Genomic DNA, 27,518 nt, shown 5'->3' with positions numbered 1-27,518 from the left:
TTCAACATATAATTGAGGACAAGGCCCATAAATCAAAGCTCACTCCCCCATTTCACAGAAAGCAGCCTGAGTTATCAGTGAACGTGTTGGTGGAGCAGACACTGGTATTTTTCCTGCAGACTGCTAAAGGAAGCCATGTCACCAGACTCAAAGTCTGGACATAGATAGTGGCCCTGGTTAATGTGGGAATAGCCAGTAATGCCATTAAAATTAATGATTTTCTATGCTCCACAAGAGTAAATGCCATCACCTTCTTTCTGCTACATCACACTCAAGGCCATCACTCACTCTAACTTTACACACCTTTCATCAAGCTTCATGGACCACAGCTCTCCCTATTGCATGGATTGCATCATGTTCACTCAACAGCTCCTACTCATGTCTTCTTCCCAAACCAGTAAACCTGTCCTCTGTGGTTCCTATTCACAAACTGGGGACACCTCACCTCCATGTCTTCGCATGCATCACCACCAATTCATCTTCTATCCACCTCCATCATACTCAATCCATCTCTTTGACTCACTGCAAGAAAAATTGGTCTAACCCAGGGCTAAGGGACTGAGACTAGTAAGAAGATGGTGTAAACATACAAGAACAGAAATTGCTGTAGAAACTCAGCAGGTCTGTCAGCATCTGTGGAGAGAAAACAGTTAACATTTCGAGCCACAGAGACCCTTCTTTAGAACTGGTGTACACAGATATTAGGCTCCTCACTTTGTACAAGGAGAAAATTCTCAATCTGGTCAGAGAAGAACACAACCACTCACATTGGCACTTCAAGGGCCAACCAACTCAGTAAGCTTCATTGCAATTCTCTGCCATTACCACGAGTAACAAATCATCTTTAATCTGCACAAGATTTATCCTATTTACCTGACTAATTCCCCCTGTTATCCAGGAACTTGAAGCATTCAGCAAACATCCACCAGGAAGAGGTTAGTCTCAGGCACTCTCAACTCCACATTTACCTCTGATGTAGAAGCCACTGAATCTTCAGGGGATGCATTGGCAAGGCTTTCAACTACATCCTAATCAGTTCAGAGATTATCTGTTCAGTAGTACTGTATCTAGATTACACTTGGCATCACAACGTAGCACTGACAATTCTCCGGCTCCAGGTGGACTTTATCCTAGGGTGTCAAAAAAGGTAGCTAATGAGGTAGTAGATGTATTGGTGTTAATTAGCCAAAATCTCCTTAATTCAGGAAATGTCCAGTCAGACTGGAATGTACATATATAACGCTTCTATTCAAGAGAGCAGAGAAGCAGAAAATAAGAAACTATAGGCTAGTTAGTTTGATGCCTGTAGTAGAGGAAGTGTTAGAATCGATCATAAAGAGATTATAGTTGGACACTTAGAAAAGGGAATTGTAGTGTGGTTTTGCAAAATGGAAATCATATTTAACCAGTTACTCCATTGTTATTCAATGGGATGTATTATACTTGGATTTCCAGAAGGCATTTGATATGGTGCTTTATCTAAGATAATTGTGGAAAACAAAAGCTCACAGTGAGGGGTAAAATATTAGCATGAATAGAAAAGCAGTGGAATATGATGACTAGAATGCTTCAGGGGCCTGTCCTGGAGCCTCAACAATTTACAATTTACATTAATGACTTAGAAGAGTGAAACAGAAGCATGGTAGCTAAATTCACAGATGACACCTAGACAAGTAAGAAAGTGTTGTGAAGAAGACACAAAGAAGTTGCAGACAGATATAGATAGTGCCATTATGACTAGTGGCCATAATAGTGAGTAAGCAAAAATCTGGAAGACAGAGTATTTTTTGCTGCGGCATAATCCTTTCCGAACTATGTTGCAAAATCCAACCTAAGCAGTAAACTATCAAAACCATGTCTTAAAGACTTGACAAATGTTTGCAAGATGTACGCCTTACCTCCGACAGTGATTCCTGTATGCCCCGAGGATCTTGGAAGAAAGCAGAAAACTGTGAGGGCTTTACCATGTAAGAGTCATGATAGCTGTCAGGATTTCTGGCACAGATCTCCAAGATTTGACGTCAATGGCCAAATATAATTTGAACATTGCTGGACTGGAAGCCTTTTTTGTTGATAGACTCTCCAGGTTAGTGACATGGCACTGTCAAAGCAAAATGGATGCAGCTGATAGTGCTCAGCTCCTGGAGGGAGGTACTGATGGTGGAGAAATGGACTGGAAGATGCCATACATATCCCAGTTGCTCCTTGAGACATACTAGTGGCATAAAGTTCCAAGGTAGCTGTGACTTTGATACCCACCGGGATAGGTTTGCCACCTAGTATGTCTGAGCATAAATCCCGCTCCAGCAGATGACACAGTTTGGTGATATGACCCAGGACATCTTTAATCCATAGTTTCACAATCTTTCAGAGAGTTGAAGAAAATGAACATGAGACCTATAGATATTATGATTTATCTCTGCTTCTTTGGTGGCTTTTCACCCACTGTTTTGTCCTCTGGAGAGTTGGCAGCAGGAGTTGGAGGGTTGCTGTACTTGATGGCTTGGTGACAATGCTGTCTCGTTCTACCTTGTCTTTGAAGTTGAAAGTAGGTCACAAGGACTTCAGCCACAGTGGTGTTTGTAACAACTTTGTGATCAGATAATTTGTGCAAAGGTTAGAAGGAGAGCTCTATTTTACTAGTGATACTCCTGAGCCCTCAAATCAATCTCATTGAGCTTCATTACCTCCTCAAGAAGGTAAATGCCATGCCTATATAAAGATCTCTGAGATATATAACCTTATTCAAATGTAATCTGCACAGTCAAAATGCTCATGCTACACTGCAAGAGTGGGATTCCATCATCAGGCCAAATGGCAGGCTCCCTATCAAAGAAAGGTACCGTTTCATATCACAGATCACATCCTTGCAAACTTACTGTTGCCATTATGCAGTATTGTCTTCCAACGCTTGCTATGGAATTTGATTCTGAAATACAAAGCTTCTATGTACATTTCTCTGATTAGATTTATTTAGCTGACATGACAAGAAAGCAATTAGTGCGCACAATACAGTGATCATGTCCACTTAACGCAATTATTCTTAAATCAAATTTTGGACAGTAAATGACCTGCCAATGAAATGAAATGCAATGAAATTCTGATGAAAGGTCTAGGCCCGACACGTCAGCTTTTGAGCTCCTAAGATGCTGCTTGGCCTGCTGTGTTCATCCAGCTCCACACTTTGTTACCTTAAATGCAAACAGAATCTAGGTTGGTGGCAATACTGAATCACTGCAGTCATGATTATTGCGATTGCTGCTTGAGGCGGGGGGGGGGGGGGGTGTTAAATTCCAAACATTTTGCTTCAACTCCAAAAAAAATACAGTAACTTATTATAGCCTGTTATAGATGAGGTCAGCTATTTCGTGTGGGTACTGCACAGCTGACTTTTGATTCAAGACAGCAAGTCTCCAACTTTTTATTCTTGTGAGTGAGTTGCAGATACATGAGAACACCACCACACTTAAGTTCCCCTCCAAGCCATGTACCATCTGACTTGGAAATGTATCATCATTCTTTTAAATGTTGCTGGGTCAATATCCTGGAATTCCCTCCCTAATGGCATTGTGTATCAACACATAGCAGGGGGACTGCAGCTGTTCAAGAAGGCAACTCACCACCACCTTCTCAAGGACAATGTTATAGGGGCAGCACAGTGGCTCAGTGGTTAGCACTGCAGCCTCACAGCGCCAGGCACCTGGGTTCGATTCCAGCCTCGGGCGACTGTCTGTGTGGAATTTGCACATTCTCCCCGTGTCTGTGTGGGTTTCCTCCAGGTGCTCCGGTTTCCTCCCACAGTCTAAAGATGTGCAGGATAGGTGGATCGGCCATGCTAAATTGCTTGTAGTGTTCAGCGGTGTGTGGGTTATAGGGGGAATGGGTATGGGTGGGATGTTGCAAGGGAAGGTGTGGACTTGTTGGGCCGAAGAGCCTATTTCCATACTGTAGGGAATCTAATCTTAAATGCTGGTCAGCCAGTGATGCCCAATTCCAATAAGTAAATTAATGCCGGCATAGACTCATTTTATTCTAGGAAAATTGGCCAGGCCAGGACCGCATTGGTAAACTGCCCTAACGCTTTTATTTTCATTATTTTCTTGTACTCCAACCTCCAAAGTCCTGGGGAAATTCAGCCCAATATGTTTGGAAATGCTACCACCTAATTCATTAATTGCATACAATTAAATGGGATACACAGCATAGAACACAAAAGGAAATTGCTGGAGAAGCTCAACATGTCCATCCGCATCTGCAGAAAGAAAACAAAACCTTAAAAAAAACAGTTAACATTTCTGGTCCAGTGACCCATCTTCGGAACAACAGAAACTCTGTTTGGCTCAATCAGTCCACGTGGCTTCCAGGTTCAATTTGAACATGGTAATCAAGTATTTTTGCAATTTCATTAGTTGCTTCCTTTGAATAGTTGAACAGGACTGGAGTCTCCATCCATGCTTATATTGAGCTCAAGGGCCTGGAACCACTGTTTAAATTACGTAAAATTTGATGATCCATTTACTGAACATTTCTAACAATACAAATAGATATTCTCCTAACAGCTAAAATCAATATTTTAGTTGTTAAAATTAATTTCTTTAAATAACAAAAGCATTCTGATTATAATCACTGTCAGTGGTGTTTTGAATACTTAAAAATCTAAATCATCCTCATCGAACACGCTGTTACCAGGCTTTGATCTGTTTCTCAGAGAAGCATTTTGATCTGCATCTGGATCTGAAGTGTTGCCTGCATCTTTCTCATCTCCAGGTATTTCCGAACTTGTGTAATTACTTTTTGTATCTTCATCTGATGAACTTTCTGGGTACATTTGATGAGAGGATTTGTTTCCTCGACTGTTTGAGCTGCTACTTGTAGCTTCTTTAGTGTAAGCCAGAATGTTACCACTAACATTGTCCTCCTTCGCAGAATCTTCTGTTACTCCACTGCCAGAATGCTGTGGGCAACCAATAACAACTAATGAATCACTCTGTTCCAGAGATTCTTTTGAATTCATGACATCTAACCCACCTTCATTTGGATTTTTAATAACATTAGATTTTACAAACTCATCAGAAAGTTCTGAGAGATCATTATCCACATGTTTAGTTCTGTGTAGCACTTGACTGTTATTCTCCATAGCGTCTCTTACATCAGTTTCTAAAATCTTGTACTCTTGTTGACTGTCAATAGAATGTGGTTCTTCTAATTTGTTAGTTTTCATCTCAGGATCTGTATTGTTGCCTGATTCATTATCTTTTACATCCTGTTTCCCACATTGCATACTTGCAGTACTAGCCATTTCCTTATTGTGTTCTGTGTAATCAGTTTCACACACAATAAATTCAGACTCTTCTTTGTTGTTTTTGTGTTCATTTTCATCTTTATAGACATCACTTACTTCATCTTCATTCGGTTCCAGGGCACCTTCTGATGTTGTATTTAATGAGTCTCCACCTCCTTCACTTTTACATTCAATATCACCTGTGCATTTATCTACTTGCTTGCTCCTCTGATCAGTTTCCTTCAATTTCAAACCAACCACATGATTACTACTTGGCATCTTCTCCTTAACCTGTTCCAAAGTTCTATCTAATTTGTGATTTTGATATTCATTATTCAAAACTACATTTTCTTGACTCATGTTCATTGGTTCAACATGTTGAATTGCATGTTCTATTCTGTTTTGAACATGTTTGATGGATTCACTCGCAGCACAATCATGATTATTAAGTTCCAAATCCAATAATTGCCCAGACCAATCTATGTCAGTGACCTGTTCCTTTAGTTGATTATTAGGTTTATTCATCTTTATCCTAAGGATCTCTCTCAGGTCAAAGTCTTTAAAAATAGGGATATTTGTATGCATTGAATTTGTTGCATATTTTGGAGCCTTATTTTTCTCTGTGCACAAATCACAAGGACAGAACTTATCAAGGCTAAATTGCTCATCTGCATCAGTATTATCACCTAACATTTCTTCAAAAGTCAACACCTCATCACTTATTAGAGAAGTATCTTTTGTGCTACATTGATGCTCTGGTTTCTTAGGCTGCGGAGAAAATATTTGCATTTTATGCATAGCCTTTAGCCGTTTACATCGTTGTTCTGTTTGTTCAGATGACTCACATCTACGTGGTTCTTTTGGAGGTGATGGCTTGATTCTTCTGGCTATACATTGGACCTTTCTTAGTTCTCTTTCAACGCTTCCTCGGACTCTCCTACTAACATCTTCTCTTAGCTCTTCAATCATCAGATCTAATCTATCATCAGCTTCTAAATTCCACTTAATTTTAAATTCATTCATTGCATGTATATAATCTGTAATGAACTGCTTTTCTATTTTTTTCAGCAGTTTCAGTAACCAGGCTGGATCAGGATTAAATGATTTCCTTTGTGTTGGTTCATGTTCTTGGTCTGCTATAGCAGCTTGTGCTCCACAATGGTGGTCTATTATTTGCTGTGATGATTTTATTACTCCGGCATCCTCACATTTTTCTATTTCTTTTTTATATACATGTTGCCCTTTCTCAGAATAATCTTCATGCAATGTCTCATTATGGTCTTGTGCCATCGTCAGATGAACATTTTTTTCCAAGTCACAGCTGGCTCCAGCAGATGGTTTCATTCTCTCTATGTCTGAAGCAGATTGCTTCTTGAAGTCTTGATTTGTGTCCTCTGGGCTTTGCCTACTGTTGATGTGTATATTTTCATTCAAGTCCTCACCATTATCACTTTGTTCCCCGCTGTTCCACTGAACACGATAAGCTATGTCTGGAGTGACTGGACTGGATGGTGTAACATCTGACTGTGATATTCTTGAGTTTCTTGAAAGGGATCTTTCCTCAATGTTATTATTATCCTCTAATTTGCTATTTGTATTCCTGGATTTTCTTAACTTTGGTTCTTTACAGGAAGTATTAACCTTTGTTGAATCAGCAAATGATATTGAGTATTCTTCAGTTTCATCATTCTGTTTATTTTGTATCTCAGAAATTTCATCAACTGAGCTTTTCATTAAAGAAAATTGATTTTGTTCTGATACATTGCCTTCATTGTTAGAATGGGCATTTAAATACAAGTCACATTTCTTTTTCTCTACTGTTTGAGAGACAGCAGTTGCTCCACCCATGCTACCATCTCCTGATCCTCCAGATCCACTATTGATATCCACTCCTGAGGAAGACAGTGGGGTGACATTATCATCTGCTGAATTGTGGCCTTTAAATGTTTTAGAATGTTTTTCAGCAGTTTGTGATTCCTTTCCCTCACCTTCTTTCATGATATCAGTAAACTGGAGTGACTTTAGGTCACTTACAATCTCTTTCTGTGCAGCACTATTCGTATCATTTAATTTGTTTTTATGATCTGAAGACTGTTTGTTAAAAAATTGAAAACTGGCAAGGCATGTCAACAGGGACTTAGCTGAATGGCTTAGATTTCTTTCAAATGTAAGGTTTAAACTTGGCAGACTGCTTGATCGCTCCAACATTATTCTCTGTCTAGAAGAAAGAAGGACTTTTATGGCCTCAACAGGGGAATGCATGTTGTGTGGCAAAATGCTCTCATGCAGCTGATTGGTTGTGGCTGGTACAGAACAGGAAAAATTAATTGGCTTCGCCTGTAAAACATCCAGCTCTTTGACCATCTCTTGGCCAGAACTTTTACCTTCTGCTGTTAGTCTTCCACTATTTTCCAACCTTACTATCGTCAAATCATTTTTCTCTTTTGATTTCTGATCACTTACAGTAGATTCAATTCCAAATGGTTTCAGTTCTAATGTTGTTATAGCTTCTGTGTTGCTTTTTTGTTCTTCTAGCATCACTTCTGTTGCAGATTTTTCACACTTGTCTTGGAATTCCTCTGTGTTGTCATATTTCACAAGCATGTTTTCAGATGGAATTTTTTTCAGCCATTCATGAACAATATCTTCAAATGATGCATTTGGGAGTACACTAGGTACAAGATCATGATTTTCACAGGTGACTACACTAGTACATGTGGATTTTTTATTTTTATTCTTATTTTTATTATTTCTATCCTTACATTTTCCATTACTATCCACTTCTTCACTCTTTCTGTCACTGTCACTTTTGTTGACATTTACTTTGTGAGGTTTATTAGTGGTGCTTTTTTCACTTGGATTGGATGTTGAGGTTGTTAGCCTAGATGTGGGTGATTTTTGACCTGAAACTTTATCAGTAGTTGTACTGCTTTTACTCTTGAGTGCAGGCTCCAATAATACCTGTTTGGTAGTTATACCACCTACTGTTCGCTGTTGTGCAAATGACAGGGGCACATTCTCAACAGAGAAAATTTTCTCTACCTCTGTTACCTTTGATAATTTTGAAATATCAGTTCGATGAAATTCATTTTCAATATGATTTTGTTCTTGATTTTCATTTGCAGTATTTTCTCTCGATGCTTTAGAAACTGTAGATAGATTGCTGCAAGCTGATTTACATGTCTCAGGCTCCATTTTTATGTTGGTTTCCAATTGCAAATCTTCTGAAAAACCTAATGTTTTTAAATTTGGCATTTTATCCTCATTGCTTGTGTTTCCTTCACCAGGTTCTAAATTTGGATCTGAATTATCAGAGACAGATGTAGAAGGCCTGTACTCAATTTCTGACTTGGCCCTTTTACTTCTACTGGTATTGCTAGAGCTGCAAGGATTTAACGAATCAGAGTCGGATGATATTTTATTTTTGTTAATAGAGTTTGTCAGAATAACTTCTGCATGGCCGCTCAGTGACGACTGTTTGGAATGAATGGAAGCAGTTGACTGAAATCTTGGTTTCACTTTATTCATTTCACTCAAGTTTCCTGAAGATGATGCATTGCTGTCTTTACCTGAAGCGAGTGTTGGTGGCTTCTTGTGTCCTGCTGAAGATGTTGATGACCAGGAGAGAACAGGATGTGAGTGGCCTTCTTCTGTATTCATATTTTTTGTATACTCATTGCTTCTTTTGGAAGGTGAGTGAATTGTGTTTCTTACTGATCTTCCATGCGTGTCATTATTTTGGAAATGTATCTCATGACTAGTACCCTGGATTTCAGGAAAAGATTGTCTTTCTGATATATTCAAGTCAGTTTCGGATTTTCCTGAACATAATGAAATATCACTATCTGATATACTGTTTTCATATGTTTCTCTATTTATACTTTTATCATCATGGAGGGAGTCATTCGATACCACTTTGATTCCATCAGCACATCCAGCATTCGTAATGGCATTTTTTTTCCCATTGAATTGATGGGAACAGTGCAATGCATTGCTTGAACATAAATGGTTCAATGCAGTTGATTCTTTACAGTCATCAGCTGAATCTTTGGAACAATTTGAAGGTACATTCTGATCTCTTCCTTCTGAACTACCCTGGCCTTCGATTTGTTTGTTGCATTTCAAGCAATGAAATGCTTCAGAGGCATTATTTTCATGCTCATCATCTGCTGCAGTACAATCAACTTCTTTTAAATCAATTGAAGCTTCCTCTGAGTTGGTGCATGATGTTGCTGGATCAACATTTTCTGCTAAATTTATGTTTTTGACCACAACCTTCCTTTTCAAACAAACTGTGGAATTGTTTGGTGAAACACAAGAAATTGGTCCATCATGCAAGTTTTGGTAACTAATACCTGTAGAAAAACATGATAAACGATGGTTGCTACTGCCACTATGATTTCTGGAAATAGATGCTGTACTTTTGCAATATCTTGCAGTTTTAGAATCAAATGTGCAGCTACCAGTTTGGCTACTGCAGTGACTGACAGAACGATATTCTACTCCTCTGCTTCCATTTTGAACAGTCTTTGATTTGTTTTTGGCCTGCTGGTGTACAAAATGTTTTGAATATTCTTCACTAGATGTTGTCTGTATGCTCTCAGTGGATTTCCTCTGGTAGATAACTTTATGGTAAGGTGATGAACTTGAGAAAGAAGAATGAGTGGCAGTGCTTTTTATCGAGTTTTCATCTATAATTTGACCATCATACAATGGATTTTTCCAAATATCATACCCCTGATCATGTTTGCAACAGTTCTCACAATGGTTTTCTTCAGATTCAGCTCCATTGAGCTTTGAAGCATAAATATCATCAGAATTGCTTGGATGAAATGATTCACTGCCATTGTCAGCATTTACTTCCTCAACCTGTTCGGTGGCACATAAAAGTTCATTACTGCTTTTCCCTTTTAAACTGGACCTCCTGATCTGTGTTGACCACTGAAGTGTCTCACGATTGAGCAAACGAAAACGAACCTTCATTTCTACTGAAAGACTTCCATCTTTGTTCACATGCACTTTCTTCTCAATGTTATCATCTATCATGGAATCAGTAATTTCTCTTTTTTTGCGTGGGAGCGAGTTTACAACTGAAGCATAACCATTGTTACTTGATGACATGTTCAAGCCATTAGTATAGGATTTATCTGGTGATAATGAAAGTCTGGATGATCTGGAAGGTGATCTGGGATGTATTACACTTTTCTTGGCTTCTAATCCAAAATTAACTATAAAATATGGAATGATATTTCAGCAGAACAATTGAATAATTCCAGAAGTACCATAGAGGAAAAAAATTATCAAACAAAATTAAATGTAGCGAAGGGAGAGAGAAAGGAAAAAAGGAGAGAAAATATGTTTAATTTTATAAACAACCATAATTAACTTGCATAATATTTAAATTTTACATGACAAAATAATTTGAAATATGTTGTTAAGTTAAGCAAGGACAACATAGCAGATAGGGGTCATGAAATTGTTTTTCTACACTACTGTTACCACTGCTACGGAAAAGCCCCGGTGGCACTGTTTGGTCTTCCTAGAGTGATACAGTACAAAAGATTTACTTTGGCCCATTGAGTCTGTACCACCAAGAATTTACCATGATTGACTGTAGTCCTACTTTCCAACACTGGGCCTATAGCCTTGAATGTTATGACACCTCAAATGCTCATCTAAGTATTTTTTAAAGGTTGTGAGGCTTTCAGCCTCAATTACTTTCCCAGGCAGTGCATTCCAGATCCCCACCACTCTCTGGGTGAAAAATATTTTCTCAAATCCCCTTTAAACATACTGCTTTTCACTTTAAAATTGTGCTCCCTTGTTATTGACCCTTCAACAAAGGGGAACAGTTGCTTTCTATTTATCCTGTCCTTGCCCCTCTATCAAGTTCCCCTTAGACCTCTCTGCACCAAAGAAAATAACCAAAGTTTATCCAATCTCCCTTCAAAACTGAAATGTTCATCTCACGCAACATTCTGTTGAATCTCCTTTGCAACCCCTTCACTGCAATCACATCCTTCCAATAGTGTGGGAATCAGACTGCCCGCAGTACTCCAGCTGTGGCCTAAACAAAGTTCAGTTATCTCCAACATAATCTCGCTGCTATTATAATCCAAGCCAAAACTGTAAATGCCCTGCATCCCTTCTTAACTGCTGTATTAACTTGCCCTGCCATCTTGCTCTGTATCTTTGAAAAAGCACCCTAAGATTCCTCTGTTCGTCTGAGCTTCCTATTGTCTCCCTTTACTTGCTTCTTCTCCCAAAATGTATCACCTCACATTTATCAGGGTTAAATTCCAACTGCCAACTAATCTGTCCATCTGACCAAAACATTTACAACCTCCTATAACTTAACAACTTACTCCTCACTGTCAACTGTCCAGCAAATTTGTGTCATCTATAAACTTATTACATCACTATATACCTGGACCCCAAACCCTCATTCCCACCTACGTCATTAATGAACATCAAAAACAATAAGGGACCCAGCCTGATCCCTTTGTTTTATCACAGCACACAGGGTTCAAGTCACACAAACATCCTTCTCCCACCACCTTATGTTTCCTGTGATGAAGGAAATTTTCAATTTAACTTGCCAAGTTTCTCTGGATCCCATAAGCTTTTACCATCTCTTGTGACTGATGATGCACCCCTTGCTGGGAAGAGTGATTGTGCAGGCATACTGTGCCAGCACCAGAAAAGACAAGACTGGTTTCACCATGATGTCAAACAACTGATTTGATCTTAATTTCAGGGAATTGGCCTGAACATACCCAAATACTATCTGTGTGGACTATTCCCATCAAATTAGACATTCAGCACAACAAAGGCCTCCCAAATAATAAACACTAGGCGCTAACTTCACCTGACAAATTTTTAACTTAACTTTAAATTTGTGTAAGTACTATGGGGTACTTTTGGATATCTTTTGGCAATCTGGTGCATAAAATTAGGGGAAGACACAGAATAAGGTGATCAAGGTATACGAGCTGTGCATCTTTGGACTGTGGGAGGAAACTGGAGCACCTGGAGAAAACCCACTCAGACACAGGGAGAATGTGCAAACTCTGCACAGACAGTCACCCAAGGCTGGAATTGAACCTGGGTCCCTGGTGCTGTGAGGCTGCAGTGCTAACCACAGAGCCACCGTGCCACCCCCATCCCCCCTTTTCCTGTGTAAAATTAAATCATTAGACCTTTGCACATTTTCCACATGCAAGGAGTTTGTTGAAATAAAATTAAAGGGAATTCAAAATTGACCATGGTTTGCAAAAAGACAAATCTTGCCAAAATTTTACACTTGGAGTCACACATTTAACTATTTTTGAATTAAAGTTATGTGGGTTAATTTGGTAACCTCTCATTCACAGGTTTGGTTCTGCCCATGGCTGCATAAAATTTTTACATTTTAGTAAAATGAATGAAAGAAAATTACTAACCATTTGTCTTCAAATCAATGGATTGGTTATCAACGTGAGATTGCCTTGACAAGTCAGGCTGCTTTTCAGAAAGTCTTCTGAATTTTTCATTCACAATTGGTTCGAGTGCTTCATGACCAACACATATCAGAACACCAGGGCAATGAAAAAGAGCTTGCAGAGTGTCAACCTGTCAAAAAAGCATGATTGATTCTGATTAGGAAATGCTTTCCATCATAAAACCTGCCCATAATTTAGTCATTTTATTTTTCTTTGACAGGTGAGCCATCTTTTACTTCATTCTCTTCTTGGTCAGAAATCAAGAAAAATGGAAAGAAACTGGGTAGACTCAAAGGACTGAAATTCTATGGAAATTTTCAAGTCGACAGAGTGCAGGTGTTGTGTCCATTTGTTCAATCTGCTAACGACCCTATCTGCAATCCCAGGGATGAAGTAATTCAATTATGTAGAGTGCTTCTGCCATTATGGGCTGAGTAGTTCCTATGAAGGCGGATAAGGTTGGGACGGAAAATATCTCTTTGGTTGTAGGGTCGCATTGTGGGTGGCAGAATTGTTGGAGAATGATATGTTGGATGCAGAAGTTAGTGGGGTGATATGTGAGGACAATGGAGATTTTTTTTGAGGGGAGGGGTTGTGAGGGCAGAGGTGCGGGTAACGCAAGTGATGCAGTTGAGAGCATTTTTGACTACCGAAGGGGTGTGGGTGGGGGGGTGTAGTTACGGTTCTTGAAATAGGAGGACATCTGGAATGTGTGGGAGTGGAATGCCCCATCTTGGGAGCAGGCTCAGCAGAGGTGGAGGAATTGGGAGTAGAATAGATTGTGATATATTCCTTTGGAAATAATTACCTTGCCTTGCTTCAGCATCAGAATCTTCATCTGTTAGGTCTGTGAGGTGTTGCTCCTGAATATAATGGATAGAAGTACTTGCCTTTTTAGGGTTTAATATCTGGCAAGACTTATGAGCAGCAGCGGGGGAGAGGGAAGGATATGCTACAATGGGGGTAAGGGTGGGGGAGCGGTACGTGGGTCTTAAATTCAGCACTTTGATTTATCGGTAGCACAGCTCTACGATAATTCCTGTCTCCTTGAATTTCTTTGCTGTTCCCAAACAGCAAATCAAAAGTGCAGCTGTTGGAAGTCACTGGATGAGTATTTGAACTCACACACTATTTAGCATTAATCCTATCTCAGACCATGATTTGATCACAATGTATAACTTTTTGATATGATTATTCTATACATGTAATATACTAAACAACAAAACGTAATAATTAGATTGCTCAGAATATCATACACGCCAAGATAAAGTTATCCAATTATTACATGGAACACTACAAGACAATCATAGCAGTTCTAATCAGTACTTTCAATAAAGCACATAAATGACAATAGAATGCAATTCACTGAATATCTGTGTGACACCCAGCTAAGCAGAAAGTCAAAGAAAAGTGAAATTGAAGCAGTTTAGAACAACCCTAAATGTTCCCAAAATTATTTGGAAAGGCATAAAAGACACTGGGAGCATCTGGACCTGATTCAACAGGATGATTCTATAGAAGAATTATGTTTGTGAAGTGAAACCCACGATGCTGATTATATATCCAGTGGAGTGGAGGTGGCTACAACAAAATCTAATAAAGATTTCAAAGGTATGAAAGGTCTTGTAGAATCATAGAATCATTACGGCGTAGGAGGAAGTCATTAACCCAATGTGTCTTTGCTTGCTTTCTGTAAGAGCAGCTCAGTGGCTCACACTCTCCCAACTTTTCCCTCGAGTCCTGCAAGTGTTTTTCTCTTCAGACTATTATTGAATAAGCTTTATAAAGACAAAATTAAATCTGTGTCCACCACACTCTCAGGCAGTGCATTCCAGATCCCATCCATTCATTGCAACATAAAGATTTTCTTTTAATCACTATTGTTTCTTTTGTAGTTACCTTAAATTGGTGTCCTCCAGTTCATGACATTTCTGCCAATGGGAACAGTTATTTTTTATTTACTCTGTCCTGATTCTCATGATTTTTAATATCTTTACAAAGTCTCCTCTCAACCTTCTCTTCCCTAAGAAGTGGAGCCTCAGCTAATATATCCCCTTGTAATGCAAATCCAATATCTTTCGAACTATGCTCTTAAATCCTTTCTAATGCCCTTTATATTACTCCTCAATGTGGTGCCTGAACTGGACACTATTCTGGGTCGGCTCAATCCGGTGTTTTATAAATGTTCACTGTAATTGTTTTGGCTTTCGTATTCCACAACTTTGTAAATATCAGGATTCTTGGCTTATTATATACCTTATTAACAACTTTCTCAATGTGCCGTGTCATACTTATTTGTGAAAATACACACCCATATCTCTCTGTTCCTGCACTGCCTTTAGAATTATTTTTCGTTGCCTTTCCTTGTTCTTTCTCCCAAAATGTTTGCAATTCTCTGCATTCAATTTCATCTGGCTTGCAGTCACTCATTCCACCATTCACTTATGTCCTCATGATGCCTATCACTGTACTCCTTCAAAGTTGCTGAAAGGTTTTGAGTCAATTTCACTATTTTGAGAGATTTCCCATAACTTTCTTGCTAATTAGAAACTTCATAGTAAAATGCACTTTGTGAAAAACATATCTGAAAAGTTTCAGGTAAATATTATGTAAAATCAATAATTGATAGCTTTCACCTGGTCCAGATTTTTGTTAGTTTTTGTTAGTTGTTTTTAAATATTATTGTTTCCATGGTTCCCCAGTCAACATTTTTATTTTTCAACGAGCGCTTCACATTGTTCCTTAAAGCTTTTTGAGGGTGCTAATAGCATGCTAGGTAAGAGGGAACAGGGGATGTGGGATTTCTGGATTTCCAGAAGGCATTTGAAAAATACCACACAGATTAATACTTAAGGATTAACAAATTGGTTTAACCTACTTTTTGGACATGGAGCTAGAATTCTGCAAATGGCTTACAGTCACTTCGATCAAGACAGGCAACAACAAAATTGGGATACTCACCTCATCCATACGATTCTACCATCTGGTCAAGTGGGTCCTGTATGAATTTGTTCCTTTTAATCCTATCAGCTTCGTCTGCCTTCAGCAAGGCATCCAAGTAGCATTTTCCAGAACCATTAAAAGCAGGCCAAAGGGAAAAATTGTTGCAACTTAAAACAAAGAAATTTGAACAGCAGGACTGGGAAAGAGTTTTAGAGTGAAACATGTGACATTGAAGGTGGGAAGAAGGTAAAAATTCCTGATTCTGAAGGAGGTTCCTAAGAGTCAATGGAAGGGAGCAGGAGTATTTGGTTAAGCAGGTCAATTTTAGGATTCTTGGCCAAAGGACCTAGCAGCAATGCCCCAAAGGCCTGATGGCCTCATAACAGTTAATATCAGTGTACACACCTTCACATGAAATCACCTACACACCAAAAGGACACCAGTACCTTCTGCATTATACAGAGGAGATGGCTGTCAGCATCATTGGGTTGGTATGCTTCATTTGCCATCCCAGTTCCAGTGCAGAGGACATTGATGAAGGAAACTCCCTGGGGGTGATATACAAGAGGATGCTGATGGCCATGCAAACCAAGACATTGGATAAATTTATCCATCTGCTATGTGGCCCCCTTTCATCATTAGGGCGTATGCAAAAATCTAGTTCCAGGTTTACAAAGGGCATTGCACAGACTTGTCGTCTCCACTGCATCCACTCCATCTCCCTATACCCATCTGTCTCAGTGCCAGAGGCACTGCTGCCGCTATCCCTTCAGCTGTTGCATGTGTACCTTGGTTTTAAGGGGCTTCGACTTTAAGGACTCTGGATGTTGCATGCATCCAGTATTGCAAATTTTCCTGGCAGTTAGCTTGCTTTGACTCGCAAATAGCGCAAATAGAAATCGGTTGATTTCTGTAATGCCTACCTTATATCTTATAATGTGCTTTACTGTTTTGAATGAACAAACCCAATAAATTCTTCAATTCCTGGGAAATAAGGGGGTCATCAATTAAGACTGCAAAAAGGAAAGATTTCCTCACTCCAGGAGTTATGAATCTTTGGGATTTTCTGCTCTAGCAAGCTGTGAATGGTCAACCAATTAGTATATTCAAGACTGATATTTATTTATTTTTGGGCACCAAGGGAATTGATGATGATGATGGAGCAGGAAAGTGAATATGATGCACAGATTCAGCTTGGATCTTATTTAGTGGTGTAGAAATCTCAACAGTCACTAAAGCCTACTGCTGCTTCTATTTCTTCAATTCTTACGATATTTCACATCCTTGTTGAAAATTGATTCACAGTCCCAAACAAAGATCACCTGGTTTGACAATGTAACATTTAGTTAGCTCTTTTACATCTGACACAACCATTGCTTTAAAAAAATTAGGATCAGCATCCAGAGCTTGGAAAAGCAAAAATCCCAAAGTCCTGGCCACTGACTAATGTACCAGATACCTTTTCCAGCACAATTGCTTTCATCCTATTCTTAAAATTTGTGCTTAATCATGAGACAGTAATCAGGCTGAACACATACTTTGTAATTGTGAGTTCTAACATTTGGCGGAACTAAGCAAGTACTTACATTTTTTCCATCCATTGTATAAAGTTTCTTTACATTGTACTGCATGAGCTCAGAGATTTCATCAAGAAAGCTTCTGAAATTGTGAGTATTTTTCTTGTGAAGAACAATTGAGTAATAAATGTCAACATTCCCATTTTTAATAAGAATTATATTTTTATGGCCCGTTTGAGTGTGGTGTACATCACCATATTCCTGCTTTCCTCCCTTTCTAGTATGTCGACGGGTACTCCGTGGGTTAACGCCCTGCCATGTAGCTGGCTTTCTGCCAGTTAAGTCCATATTGATTGGTTTGACATATTTTTTATGAGAACAGATATATGACCCTCCGTCTTCCAACTGCTCTAAGCTGTTGATGTTGTGAATACCATGAGGGGTAGTCACTGTTCGTACAGCAAATGGAAGTGAAATCTTCTGGGTGAGATCATCTAAGAGTGCATCAAAGGTCTTGAAGGTCCGTTTGTTTACAGTCATCTTCACTCCAGTGAGCTGAGGGTCACCACTTTTGTAGAAGGTTATTTTCTTTGCTGGAATTATTTCAGTTAAGTTCGTGGCCTTGCTTGTTGTGGACAGAGGATACTCAAAGTTGAATGGATAATTAGCAGAAGAATAACCCAGAGGCTCTTGGTTCATCTTGATCTGTCAGGTAAACCTGAAGGAACAGATCACCGAGTTACATATCTTCGAACTTAATTCAAAGAAATGCATTTTTAGTACAACTCAACTTTTGCCACAACAATTCCACCACATCCTCTCCTCTTCAGCAATGCTGATTCATGCTAGGACCAGCAATTCATCAGTAATTTACCTCTGACCAATAAAACTTAGAAACAGTGGGATGAATTTTCCTACCCCAGTCTTACAGTCACATCAGTGTCAATGTAAAGCAGCTCCCTCTACAAATGGAGGCCACTGGCTCAATCAAGGCACCGGTTGAAGGAGTTATTGTAGCCAAAGAATCAAGTGATACGGTCAAGAGCACTGAAGATGAGGACCCCAACCCAAATGATTCCTTGAGAGGTGTTTTCCCTTTGTTTTGAGACTGGCATTATGAAAGAAATAATCAAAGAATTTTTTTTTAATTTGAACTGCTCCTCCAGCAGGTGCTTCTACATTTAGGTGAGCTTGAGGTCTTTGACCTTCCTCAGCAGTGCCCACTTCTTCTGGTGGGGCTGAGACTCCATTGCTGACATTTCTCTGACTGGCTTGGCAGCACTGGAATGATATGTGTGGAGGCAATCAATAAAGAGGCAGTCTCTGGGAAGTTTGCTGAGTTTGTCAAACTGGCAGGAAGAATGGGCTTGAGTATCCCATTTAATCTTGACACCAGGGTCCCGAAGCCCATGCAAAAATCTGTTTGAATGTGTCAGTAGATTCTTCAAATCCCATGGATATAAGGGAACAACACACTCCAAAAATAATGTTATGTTCACCTAATGCTCAGAATACGCCTGCTTGCAAGGCTTGCTGCTGAATAAATTAGAAATGGACTCATAATCACGAAGGCTGTGGAATGTCACAACAGCCCAAGTGGTTCAATACTAGCCTATAACGACAGTAACTTGCCATTACAATTTGGTCTGGTCTGGCCTATATACGCTTGTCCCACACTTGTTGCAGACTTGAATGATGTTAGTGAACCTAGAAATTCAAGTGTTGTCTTTCCAGTCTTGAAATATCCCGAGGATAGAAAAGTGATCAAGGTGTGCAATATAGTTTATATGTAAGTGCTGGAATCATTTAGGAACCGATGCAATAGTGGAGATTGCAGGATTATTCGGAATGCATAAGCTGAGATGGTAAAATTGTTTTCTACTTTTAATTACAGGAAATATTTAAGCCAGAACTGATTGGCACTCCACCAATTTAAAGGTTTTAGCTGCCTTAGTTTAAAACTGGACAGGCATCAATTTTATAGTGCTATATACCCAGGAAAGCTTTTAAAGACAAAAATGTCTGGAGTCTGTTATCAAGTTACACTCAGCCTGATAATCAAAGGGAAACCCCATGAACCTCCATGTTCCTTTCTTCCTGACACTCCCTGTCCAACCCAACAATACCAATTTGACTTATAGCTTCACTGTCTGAACATTACCTGTTGCAGGCTAGCCTACAGTTTGGTCATGCCCACCACTGTGCTGCACGGCCCACTGTTGAAACCATGTTGCTAGCGACCACTGAAAAATTTCGCCCACCAGATTCCATGTCTTCCAAATGTATTATTGTCTCCTGCCCTTATATGTTGAGATTACCCCCATCACAACTATTGACCCTTTGGATCCCAACATGCTGCCTCCAATCCTCAGGCTGAGTTTCCTCGCTGCCCTCCCTGTAGTGGCATCTAATAAACCACCCTTGACTTTCATTGATCTGACCCCCAGGACTGACTGTGGTCCAACCCACTGACTGAAATCTGCAGCTAGACCTGACTGACGACTGACCAGTCCCCTGACTGATTGTGAGCAGTTCCCCAACTGACTTAATATGGCTCCCTGAGCTGTTTGCACGTAGTTTACAGACTGACCATGGCCCGTTTCTTGGATTTGGTGATTTGGACACCCTGACATGACCATCTTAAGTAACTGACTATGTCCATGCCCCTGGACTGATATCAGGCAATACCCCTAACCTATGCATGCCATGAATGAAGGCTGTCATCCTTGACTTGTCTAAGAGCTACTCCCCTTGGGCTTGGAATAATGGCTAATTATTTGATGTACATATCATGTAATTACTACTTTTGCTGCTGAGATTGAGCTCAGCACAGCAAAATGTCCATTCCTTGACTGATCAGTATTGACAACTATACAATTTATCTGACTTTGTGTCTGTGCTAAGTAGCAAGACAAGACAATATCATGAGGTTTTCAGGTCTAAGGACAAAGCACAAAGAGGCAAGGCAAGTCAAGGCAGGGTAGGGATTGTCTGAGCATCCAAGTAGGCATAAAATGAGTTAACCGAGAGAGCAAGCTAGCAGCCCTCAGATGCACCCTGGTTGAAATCATGAGTTGGCTGCCTGTACCTCTATGCTGGGTGTCCTTTCAGCAATGTTCCAATGCATTCTAAAGTGCAAAGCCATCTTGCAAATGGATCTGAGATGTCTCATAAGAGTGTGGTGAGGCTGTGGATAGGGGTTCAATGTGTCACTGATCATGGATATGCCCTAAGATTTTTTTTAATGTTCAAGGTGAGGTGCCGGAGGAGCAAGTGGTGAGTTCGAGGTGCATATTGGGAATTTCTCTACCTAGTTTCTAGGTGGCAGGTGGGAAAATGGGAAATTGCACATCAATGAGGCGAGAATATTGAAACGTTAGTGCATACTAATACATGTATATAGAACTCCTGTCATTCACGAGAGAGAATCTCATCTCGTTGTTCAATGCTTGATTACAAAATGGGTATTTTTGGTGTTGATGTCAAGAAACTCCTAACGGCCTATCTCATCAGCTTTTCCAAAATTTTCACTGATGCCTGGGTAGATTCCATGCCATATTTTACTGGAAGCATGTCATCACCCAGTTTGGCTTCTCAAGCATATCTTCTCCATCTTTGCATCTGTGTATGAACAGTAACCAGTGGATCTTTCAAATTCCCATCACCAAGAAAGGGTATTAGAGTGAGCTAATTCTGAATTTCTGCTAATTAAGATTTAAGATTTAAGTTTTACTTTGTCACCCGTGAATACTGCCCCTTGTGTCCATTTGAATGTGCATGTATAGAGGACTGCACGCTCCACTCTTATTCATAACGAGGGTATAATGGTTATTTTCCCAAAAAATGATAGAATTCATACAATCCCTATTGTATGGAAACAGGCCATTCGGTCCAACAAGTCCACACCAACTCTCTGGAGAGCATCCTAGGCAGACTCATCCCCCTACCCTATAACACTGCATTTCCCACGGCTAATCTGCCTAACTTACACATACATCCCTAAACACCATGGCCAATTTAGCACAGCCAATCCACCTAACCTACAGATCTTCGGACAGTGGAAGGAAGCCACAGCAAACACGAGGAGAACGTGAAAACTCTACACATACAGTTGCCTAAGACTGGATGCAACCTGGGTCCTGGCACTATGCAGCAGCAGTACTGACCACTGAGCCACCATGTTCTCCACTGATATAAGCCCTGAGCATCATAAAAAAAAATCCCTGCATAAAATGCTAATTATTGTGAGATTTTTCCTGGCAATATTGCAACAAACTTGCACACCACAGGTGTTTCAGCAGTTTGAAAGTTGTAGAGATGTTCAGCACGGAAACAGACCCTTTGGTCCAATTCATCCATGCCGACCAGATAGCCTAAATTAATCTGGTCCCACCTGCCAGCATTTAACCAATATTCCCCTAAACCCTTCCTATTCATGTAAACCCATCCAGATATCTTTTAAATAGCGTAATTGTACCAGCCTCCACCAGTTCCTCTGGCTGTTCATTCCATACATGCACACCCTCTACAAAGAACAAAGAGAACAAAGAAACCTACAGCACAGGAACAGGCCCTTCGGCCCTCCAAGCCTGCGCTGATCAAGATCCTCTGTCTAACCTGTCATCTATTTTCTAACGGTCGTGTCCATTTGCTCCCTGCCCATCCATGTACCTGTCCAAATATATCTTAAAAGACGCTAACTTGTCTGCATCTACCACCTCCGCTGGCAATGCGTTCCAGGCACCCACCACACTGTGTAAAGAACTTTCCACGCATATCTTCCTTAAACTTTCCTCCTCTCACTTTGAACTCATGACCCCTAGTAATTGCGTCCCCGACTCTGGGAAAAAGCTTTTTGCTATCCACCCTGTCTATACCCCTCATGATTTTGTAGACTTCAATCAGGTCCCCCCTCAATCTCCGTCTTCCTAATGAAAATAATCCTAACCTACTCAACCTCTCTTCATAACTAGCACCCTCCATAACAGGCAACATCCTTGTGAACCTCCTCTGCACCCTCTCCAAAGCATCCACATCCTTTTGGTAATGTGGCGACCAGACCTGCACACAGTACTCCAAATCTGACCGAACCAAAGTCCTATACAACTGCAACATGACCTGCAAACACTGGTACTCAATACCCCGTCTGATGAAGGAAAGCATGCCATATGCCTTTTTGATCACCCTACTGACCTGCGTTGTCACCTTCAGGAAACAATGGACCTGAACACCCAGATCTCTCTGTTCATCAATTTTCCCTAGGACTTTTCCATTTACTGTATAGTTCACCCTTGAATTTGATCTTCCAAAACGCGTCACCTCACATTTGCCTGGATTGAATGCCATCTGCCATTTATCTGCCCAACTCTCCAGTCTATCTATATTCTGCTGTAATCTCTGACAGTCCCCTTCACTATCAGCTACTCCACCAATCTTAGTCTCATCAGCAAACTTGCTGATCAGACCACCTACACCTTCCTCCAGATCATTTACATATATCACAAACAACAGTGGTCCCAACACAGATCCCTGTGGAACACCACTGGTCACAGATCTCCAATTTGAGAAACTCCCTTCTACTACTACCCTCTGTCTCCTGTTGCCTAGCCAATTTTTTTACCCATCTAGCTAGCACACCCTGGACACCATGTGACTCCACTTTCTCCATCAGCCTGCCATGGGGAACCTTATCAAACACCTTACTGAAGTCCATGTATATGACATCTACAGACTTTTCCCTCATCAATCAACTTTGTCACGTCCTCAAAGAATTCTATTAAGTTGGTAAGACATGACCTTCCCTGCACAAAACCATGTTGCCTATCACTGATAAACCCATTTTCTTCCAAATGGGAACAGATCCTATCCCTCAGTATCTTCTCCAGTAGCTTCCCTACCACTGACGTCAGGCTCACTAGTCAATAATTACCTGGATTATCCTTGCTGCCCTTCTTAAACAAGGGGACAACATTAACAAGTCTCCAGTCCTCTGGGACCTCACCTGTGTCTAAGAAAGCTGCAAAGATATCTGTTAAGGCCCTGGCTATTTCGTCTCTCGCTTCCCTCAGCAACCTGGGATAGATCCCATCCGGACCTGGGGACTTGTCCACCTTAATGTCTTTTAGGATACCTAACACTTCCTCGTTCCTTATGTCAACTTGTCCTAGATTAAGCAAACATCTATCCCTAACCTCAATATCCGTCATGTCCCTCTCCTTGGTGAATACTGATACAAAGTACTACATGAACAATTTTCCCCTTAGTTCCCTTTTAAATCTTTCCTCTTCACAAATTTATGCCATCTAGTTCTGGACTTCCCTTCCTTGGGGAAAAGACATTAGCTATTCATCTCATTCATGCCCCTCATGATTTTATAAACTTCTATAAGGCCACACCTCAGCCTTTGACGCTGTAGGGAAAGTAGCTCCAGCCTATTCAGCCTGTCGCTATAGCACAAATCCTCTAACCGTGGCAACATCCCAGTTACTTCCCTGCTGTTATTCGACTCGTGACTGGATTCTCGAACTTCAAATAGCACTGATCTCACTAATGTTGATCTCGTCTAGCATATGCCCTGTGTAACGTAACTTGAATGCCTCAGTCCAGTTTTATTTTCACCCAATGATCTGTATGTCCTTGCTTACTCTGATCTGCCTGAATTGCTTATAAACAAATCTTTTCATTGTACTGAGGTACACAAGACAATAAATCAATCAAATCAAATAAATCTTTTCTGAACCCTTTCAAGTTTAACAACCTCTTTCCATAGCAAGGAGACCAGAACTGAATGCAATATTCAAAAACTGGCGTAAGCAATGTCCTATACAGCCACAACTTGACCAACTAACTCCTATACTCTATGCATTAACCAATAAAGGCAAGGATACCAAATGCCTTTTTCTCTACCCTGTCTACCTGGGACTCCACCTTCAAGGATCTATGAGCCCGCACTACAAGGTCTCTTTGCTCAGCAACAGTCCCCAGGACCTTACCATTAAGTGTATAAGTCCCTCCCTGATTTGTCCTATCAAAATGCAGTATCTCACATTCATCTAGATTAACCTCCATCTGCTCCTCCTCTGCCTATTGGCTCATAAGCCTGCCTGATCAAAATACCATTATACTCCAAGATAACCTTCTTCACCACCAATTTTGATGGAATCTGCAAGCTTACTAACAACACCTGCTACATTCACTCCCAAATCATTTGGATAAATGACAAAAAACAGCAGACCCAGCACCAATCCCTGTAGCATAACACTGGTCACATGCCTCCAGTCCAAAAGCAACACTCCACCACCACTACCCTCTGTCTCCTTTCTTCAAGGCAATTTTGGTTTCAAAAAGCTATTGCTCCCTGTATTCCATGTGATCTAACCGAGGGCGGCATGGTGGCTCAGTGGTTAGCGCTGCAGCCTCACAGCACCATGGACCTGGGTTCAATTCCAGCCTCAGGCCATTGTCTGTGTGGAGTTTGCACATTCTCCCCATGTCTGCGTGGGTTTCCTATGGGTACTCTGGTTTCCTCCCACAGTCCAAAGATGTGCAGGTTAGGTGGATTGGCCATGCTAAATTGCCCGTAGTGTTCAGGGGTGTGTGGGTTATAGGGGGATGGGTCTGGGTGGGATGCTTCAAGGGACGGTGTGGACTTGTTGAGCCAAAGGGCCAGTTTCCACACTGTAGGTAATCTAATCTAAAAAAAGCCTTGTTAACCAGTCTACAATGTGGAACTTTGGTGAATGTCCTACGGAAATCTTACTTGATGATAGTAATAAGGTAGGGGTGGAGGTTAGATAGATCTTAGATTTAGGGTAAAGGTTTGGCAGAACATCATGGGCCGAAGGTCCTGTACTGTTCAATGCGCTATGTTCTATGAAGTCCATATAGACAATGTCCACTGCTCTGCATTAGTTAATCCTCTTCATCACTTCGTCAAAAAAACACAATCAAGTTTGGGAGACATGAATTCCCAGGCATAAATTCATGTTGATTATTCCTAATCAGTCCTTGCCTTTCTAAATACATGTAAATAGTGTCCCTCAAAATTCCCTGCAACAGCTTGCCCACCACTGCTGTCAGGCTCAAAGTCAAATTGAAACTTAAGATTCCTGGAGGTTGCAGAACATACTGTACATATATTCAACCAAAATTGATGCTTCTTTCAAGATGAGCGTCATTGGAGCATAATGTAAAGTAACCATAGCCCCAGAGGGTTGCTCTCTCTTTACAGTGGTAGTTTAACCTGATGTAAAGGTAGAAATTGAAAATGAAAGCCTACCACAGTAACCTCAGTGCAAGAACTGAACCCATGCTATTAACATCACTCTGTATTACAAACCACCCATCCCACCTACTGAACTAACTGATATAATTTTTATTGATTTGCTGGGTGACCAGCTAGTCATGCCATGCTATATTAAAGTTAATTCCTCTACTGGCAGGATTTGCATGCTGGGTGGGCAATTCAGCAGTAGTGCAAGTATTGCCAGCTTCCAGCAACTTGCTGTTCTCAGCATACACCAGAATCGCTGAGCACAGGGCCTGCCCTATTTCTAACTCAGCAGGATTCCTGCGACATCAGGAAAACCCAACTCAAGAGATCAAACATAAATTAGCTTGGAAGATACTTAAGTTTACAGGGTACAGGCAGTCTTTCACAATAATACTAATTGCATGTTAAACATATCCCAATAATGTTTACAAGCTTTGAACCAATCTCATGCTTCCTGATTACATTGTCATTTTAATGTTATATTTTGTAATTGGAACAGAAGTTGAATTTTCAAAATATCTTCTAAATATCAACATCAAAAGGTAGAAAATGAAGTAAACTGCAATAGGTTTTTAATTTATGTAAGTTTCATGAATACAATGCTCTGTTCAAAACAAGCTGTTTGAAATTATTTTTGAATTCCTTTTAAATACATCTGCAGGGAAAAAAAATACTTCCATCATGCAATGTGGAAGTATTACAGCCACTACTATTTAACTTTAATGGCAAATTACTTCTTGCATTACCTGCAAGCATTGAACAAATAGTAAGAAGTTACAGGATCATTTTAAAGACTTTTACACTGTGGCAATCCACATTTTAAAGACTTATAAACTAAGATTTCTAAAATCAAAATTATATGGGAGAAGTTCAACTTACTTCACAAAGGATCATGATAACTCAGTCATGCAATTTTTCAATAAAAATATGTAGACACACTTCACTACAGTGAACAGGCTGAGCCTGCTACACAGTCCCCTGTGATGGCCAACCCAACTGCACTCTTCAGCATGGCTGACAATCACGAGGACCTAATCAGTCTTCTAATGTCAATCATCCAACTATAAACCATCTAATCTCTGAGAACAAGCTTTAAAAGCTCTGGAACAATTCATATAGTTTAAAATATTGTATTAATATGCAATCTGAGTTCACAGAAACTTCAAGAAAATTATATTTTTATTAAAGTTTATGTTTTTAGTTTGTATGTGTAGATAAATTAACTTACTGTTCAGTACAATAACAGACGAAGCAAAAACCATGCAGTTAGTCTTAACTTTGATTAAAAAATGAACAAAACAAGTTACATTTGGAATTGCTGAACATTATTATGATATTTTGTAATTTTTTAAAAAAAATTTCCATTCCCACTTACCTCTATGGTGGATTTAATTCAATTCTCAACCTATTTTAACTCCCTTGTCCTTTTCTATGTGTCTGTCTGATCAGAGTTAGAACCAAGCTTAATTCCTATGTAGCATTGGACAAATGCCTATATTCTGCAACTCATTTGTATTCCCAGCTCTGCAGTTTTTTTTAGCATTTCTAAATATAAAATATTTCTTATAATCTAATGTTAAAAAGCTTCTAAATAATAAATTCTTAATAATTGGCAAGTGTTTCTCCTCTGGTTAGATTCTTATGGAGAAGATTAGATTGTGCATAAAGAAGATTATTACTTGAGACATCTGTACTCTGCATAATTAACCCATACATTACAGCATGTACAAAGATTGCAGACAAAGGGCTCTTACTATTTTGCTTCTGAGGGCTCCACTAGCATTATGAAATTTCCACAGATCGTCACTGTCATCACATATGTATGTTTTATGCATAAAAATTCGCTTAGTGCATCTGACATTCACCATGTTAAGGCTGCTGTTTCTATCTCAGCAGTGCTGAAAACATTGGGCTCATCACACAAATCTCAATTATCGGTACATCAAGTGATCCAGTTCTCAACAGACAATAGACAACAGACCATAAGCAATAGGTACAGGAGTAGGCCATTCGGCCCTTTCAGC

At 40.0% G+C, this 27,518-nt stretch overlaps 1 protein-coding gene across 3 annotated transcripts; it reads right to left on the bottom strand.

The window, feature by feature from the left end:
• Window positions 1-3,225: 3,225 nt before the first annotated feature.
• rp1l1a (rp1 like 1a) lies at window positions 3,226-27,120 on the bottom strand. 3 transcript variants are annotated; one of them, XM_048530444.2, is made up of 4 exons: window positions 26,870-27,120; window positions 17,292-17,940; window positions 12,724-12,892; window positions 3,226-10,509 (listed from the first exon to the last, which is right to left on the bottom strand). In XM_048530444.2, the coding sequence occupies exons 2-4, from the start codon at window positions 17,919-17,921 to the stop codon at window positions 4,649-4,651; spliced, it is 6,660 nt and encodes a 2,219-aa protein (XP_048386401.2). In that variant the 5' UTR covers window positions 17,922-17,940; window positions 26,870-27,120; the 3' UTR covers window positions 3,226-4,648. The 3 variants fall into 3 exon arrangements, with proteins under 3 accessions (XP_048386401.2, XP_048386400.2, XP_048386403.2); XM_048530443.2 differs by lacking the exon at window positions 26,870-27,120 and adding an exon at window positions 26,374-26,486; XM_048530446.2 differs by lacking the exons at window positions 17,292-17,940; window positions 26,870-27,120 and adding an exon at window positions 26,374-26,481.
• Between the last annotated feature and the right edge of the window lie 398 nt (window positions 27,121-27,518).

The sequence above is a fragment of the Stegostoma tigrinum genome, chromosome 4 (assembly GCF_030684315.1).
Source record: "Stegostoma tigrinum isolate sSteTig4 chromosome 4, sSteTig4.hap1, whole genome shotgun sequence".
In the NCBI taxonomy this organism is placed as follows: domain Eukaryota; kingdom Metazoa; phylum Chordata; class Chondrichthyes; order Orectolobiformes; family Stegostomatidae; genus Stegostoma; species Stegostoma tigrinum.
The sequence above is the reverse complement of the archived record's forward strand: the minus strand, read 5'-3'. Positions and strand labels throughout refer to the sequence as shown.

What these genes read in the sequence shown, in the direction of transcription:
- rp1l1a (XM_048530444.2), bottom strand. Translation starts at nt 17,921, where the DNA reads ATGAACCAAGAGCCTCTGGGTTATTCTTCTGCTAATTATCCATTCAAC. An exon ending in ATACAATGGATGGAAAAAAT is followed by an intron (nt 12,893 to 17,291) that starts GTAAGTACTTGC and finishes CTTTTTTGACAG; the next exon opens with GTTGACACTCTGCAAGCTCT. An exon ending in CATTGATTTGAAGACAAATG is followed by an intron (nt 10,510 to 12,723) that starts GTTAGTAATTTT and finishes CATATTTTATAG; the next exon opens with TTAATTTTGGATTAGAAGCC.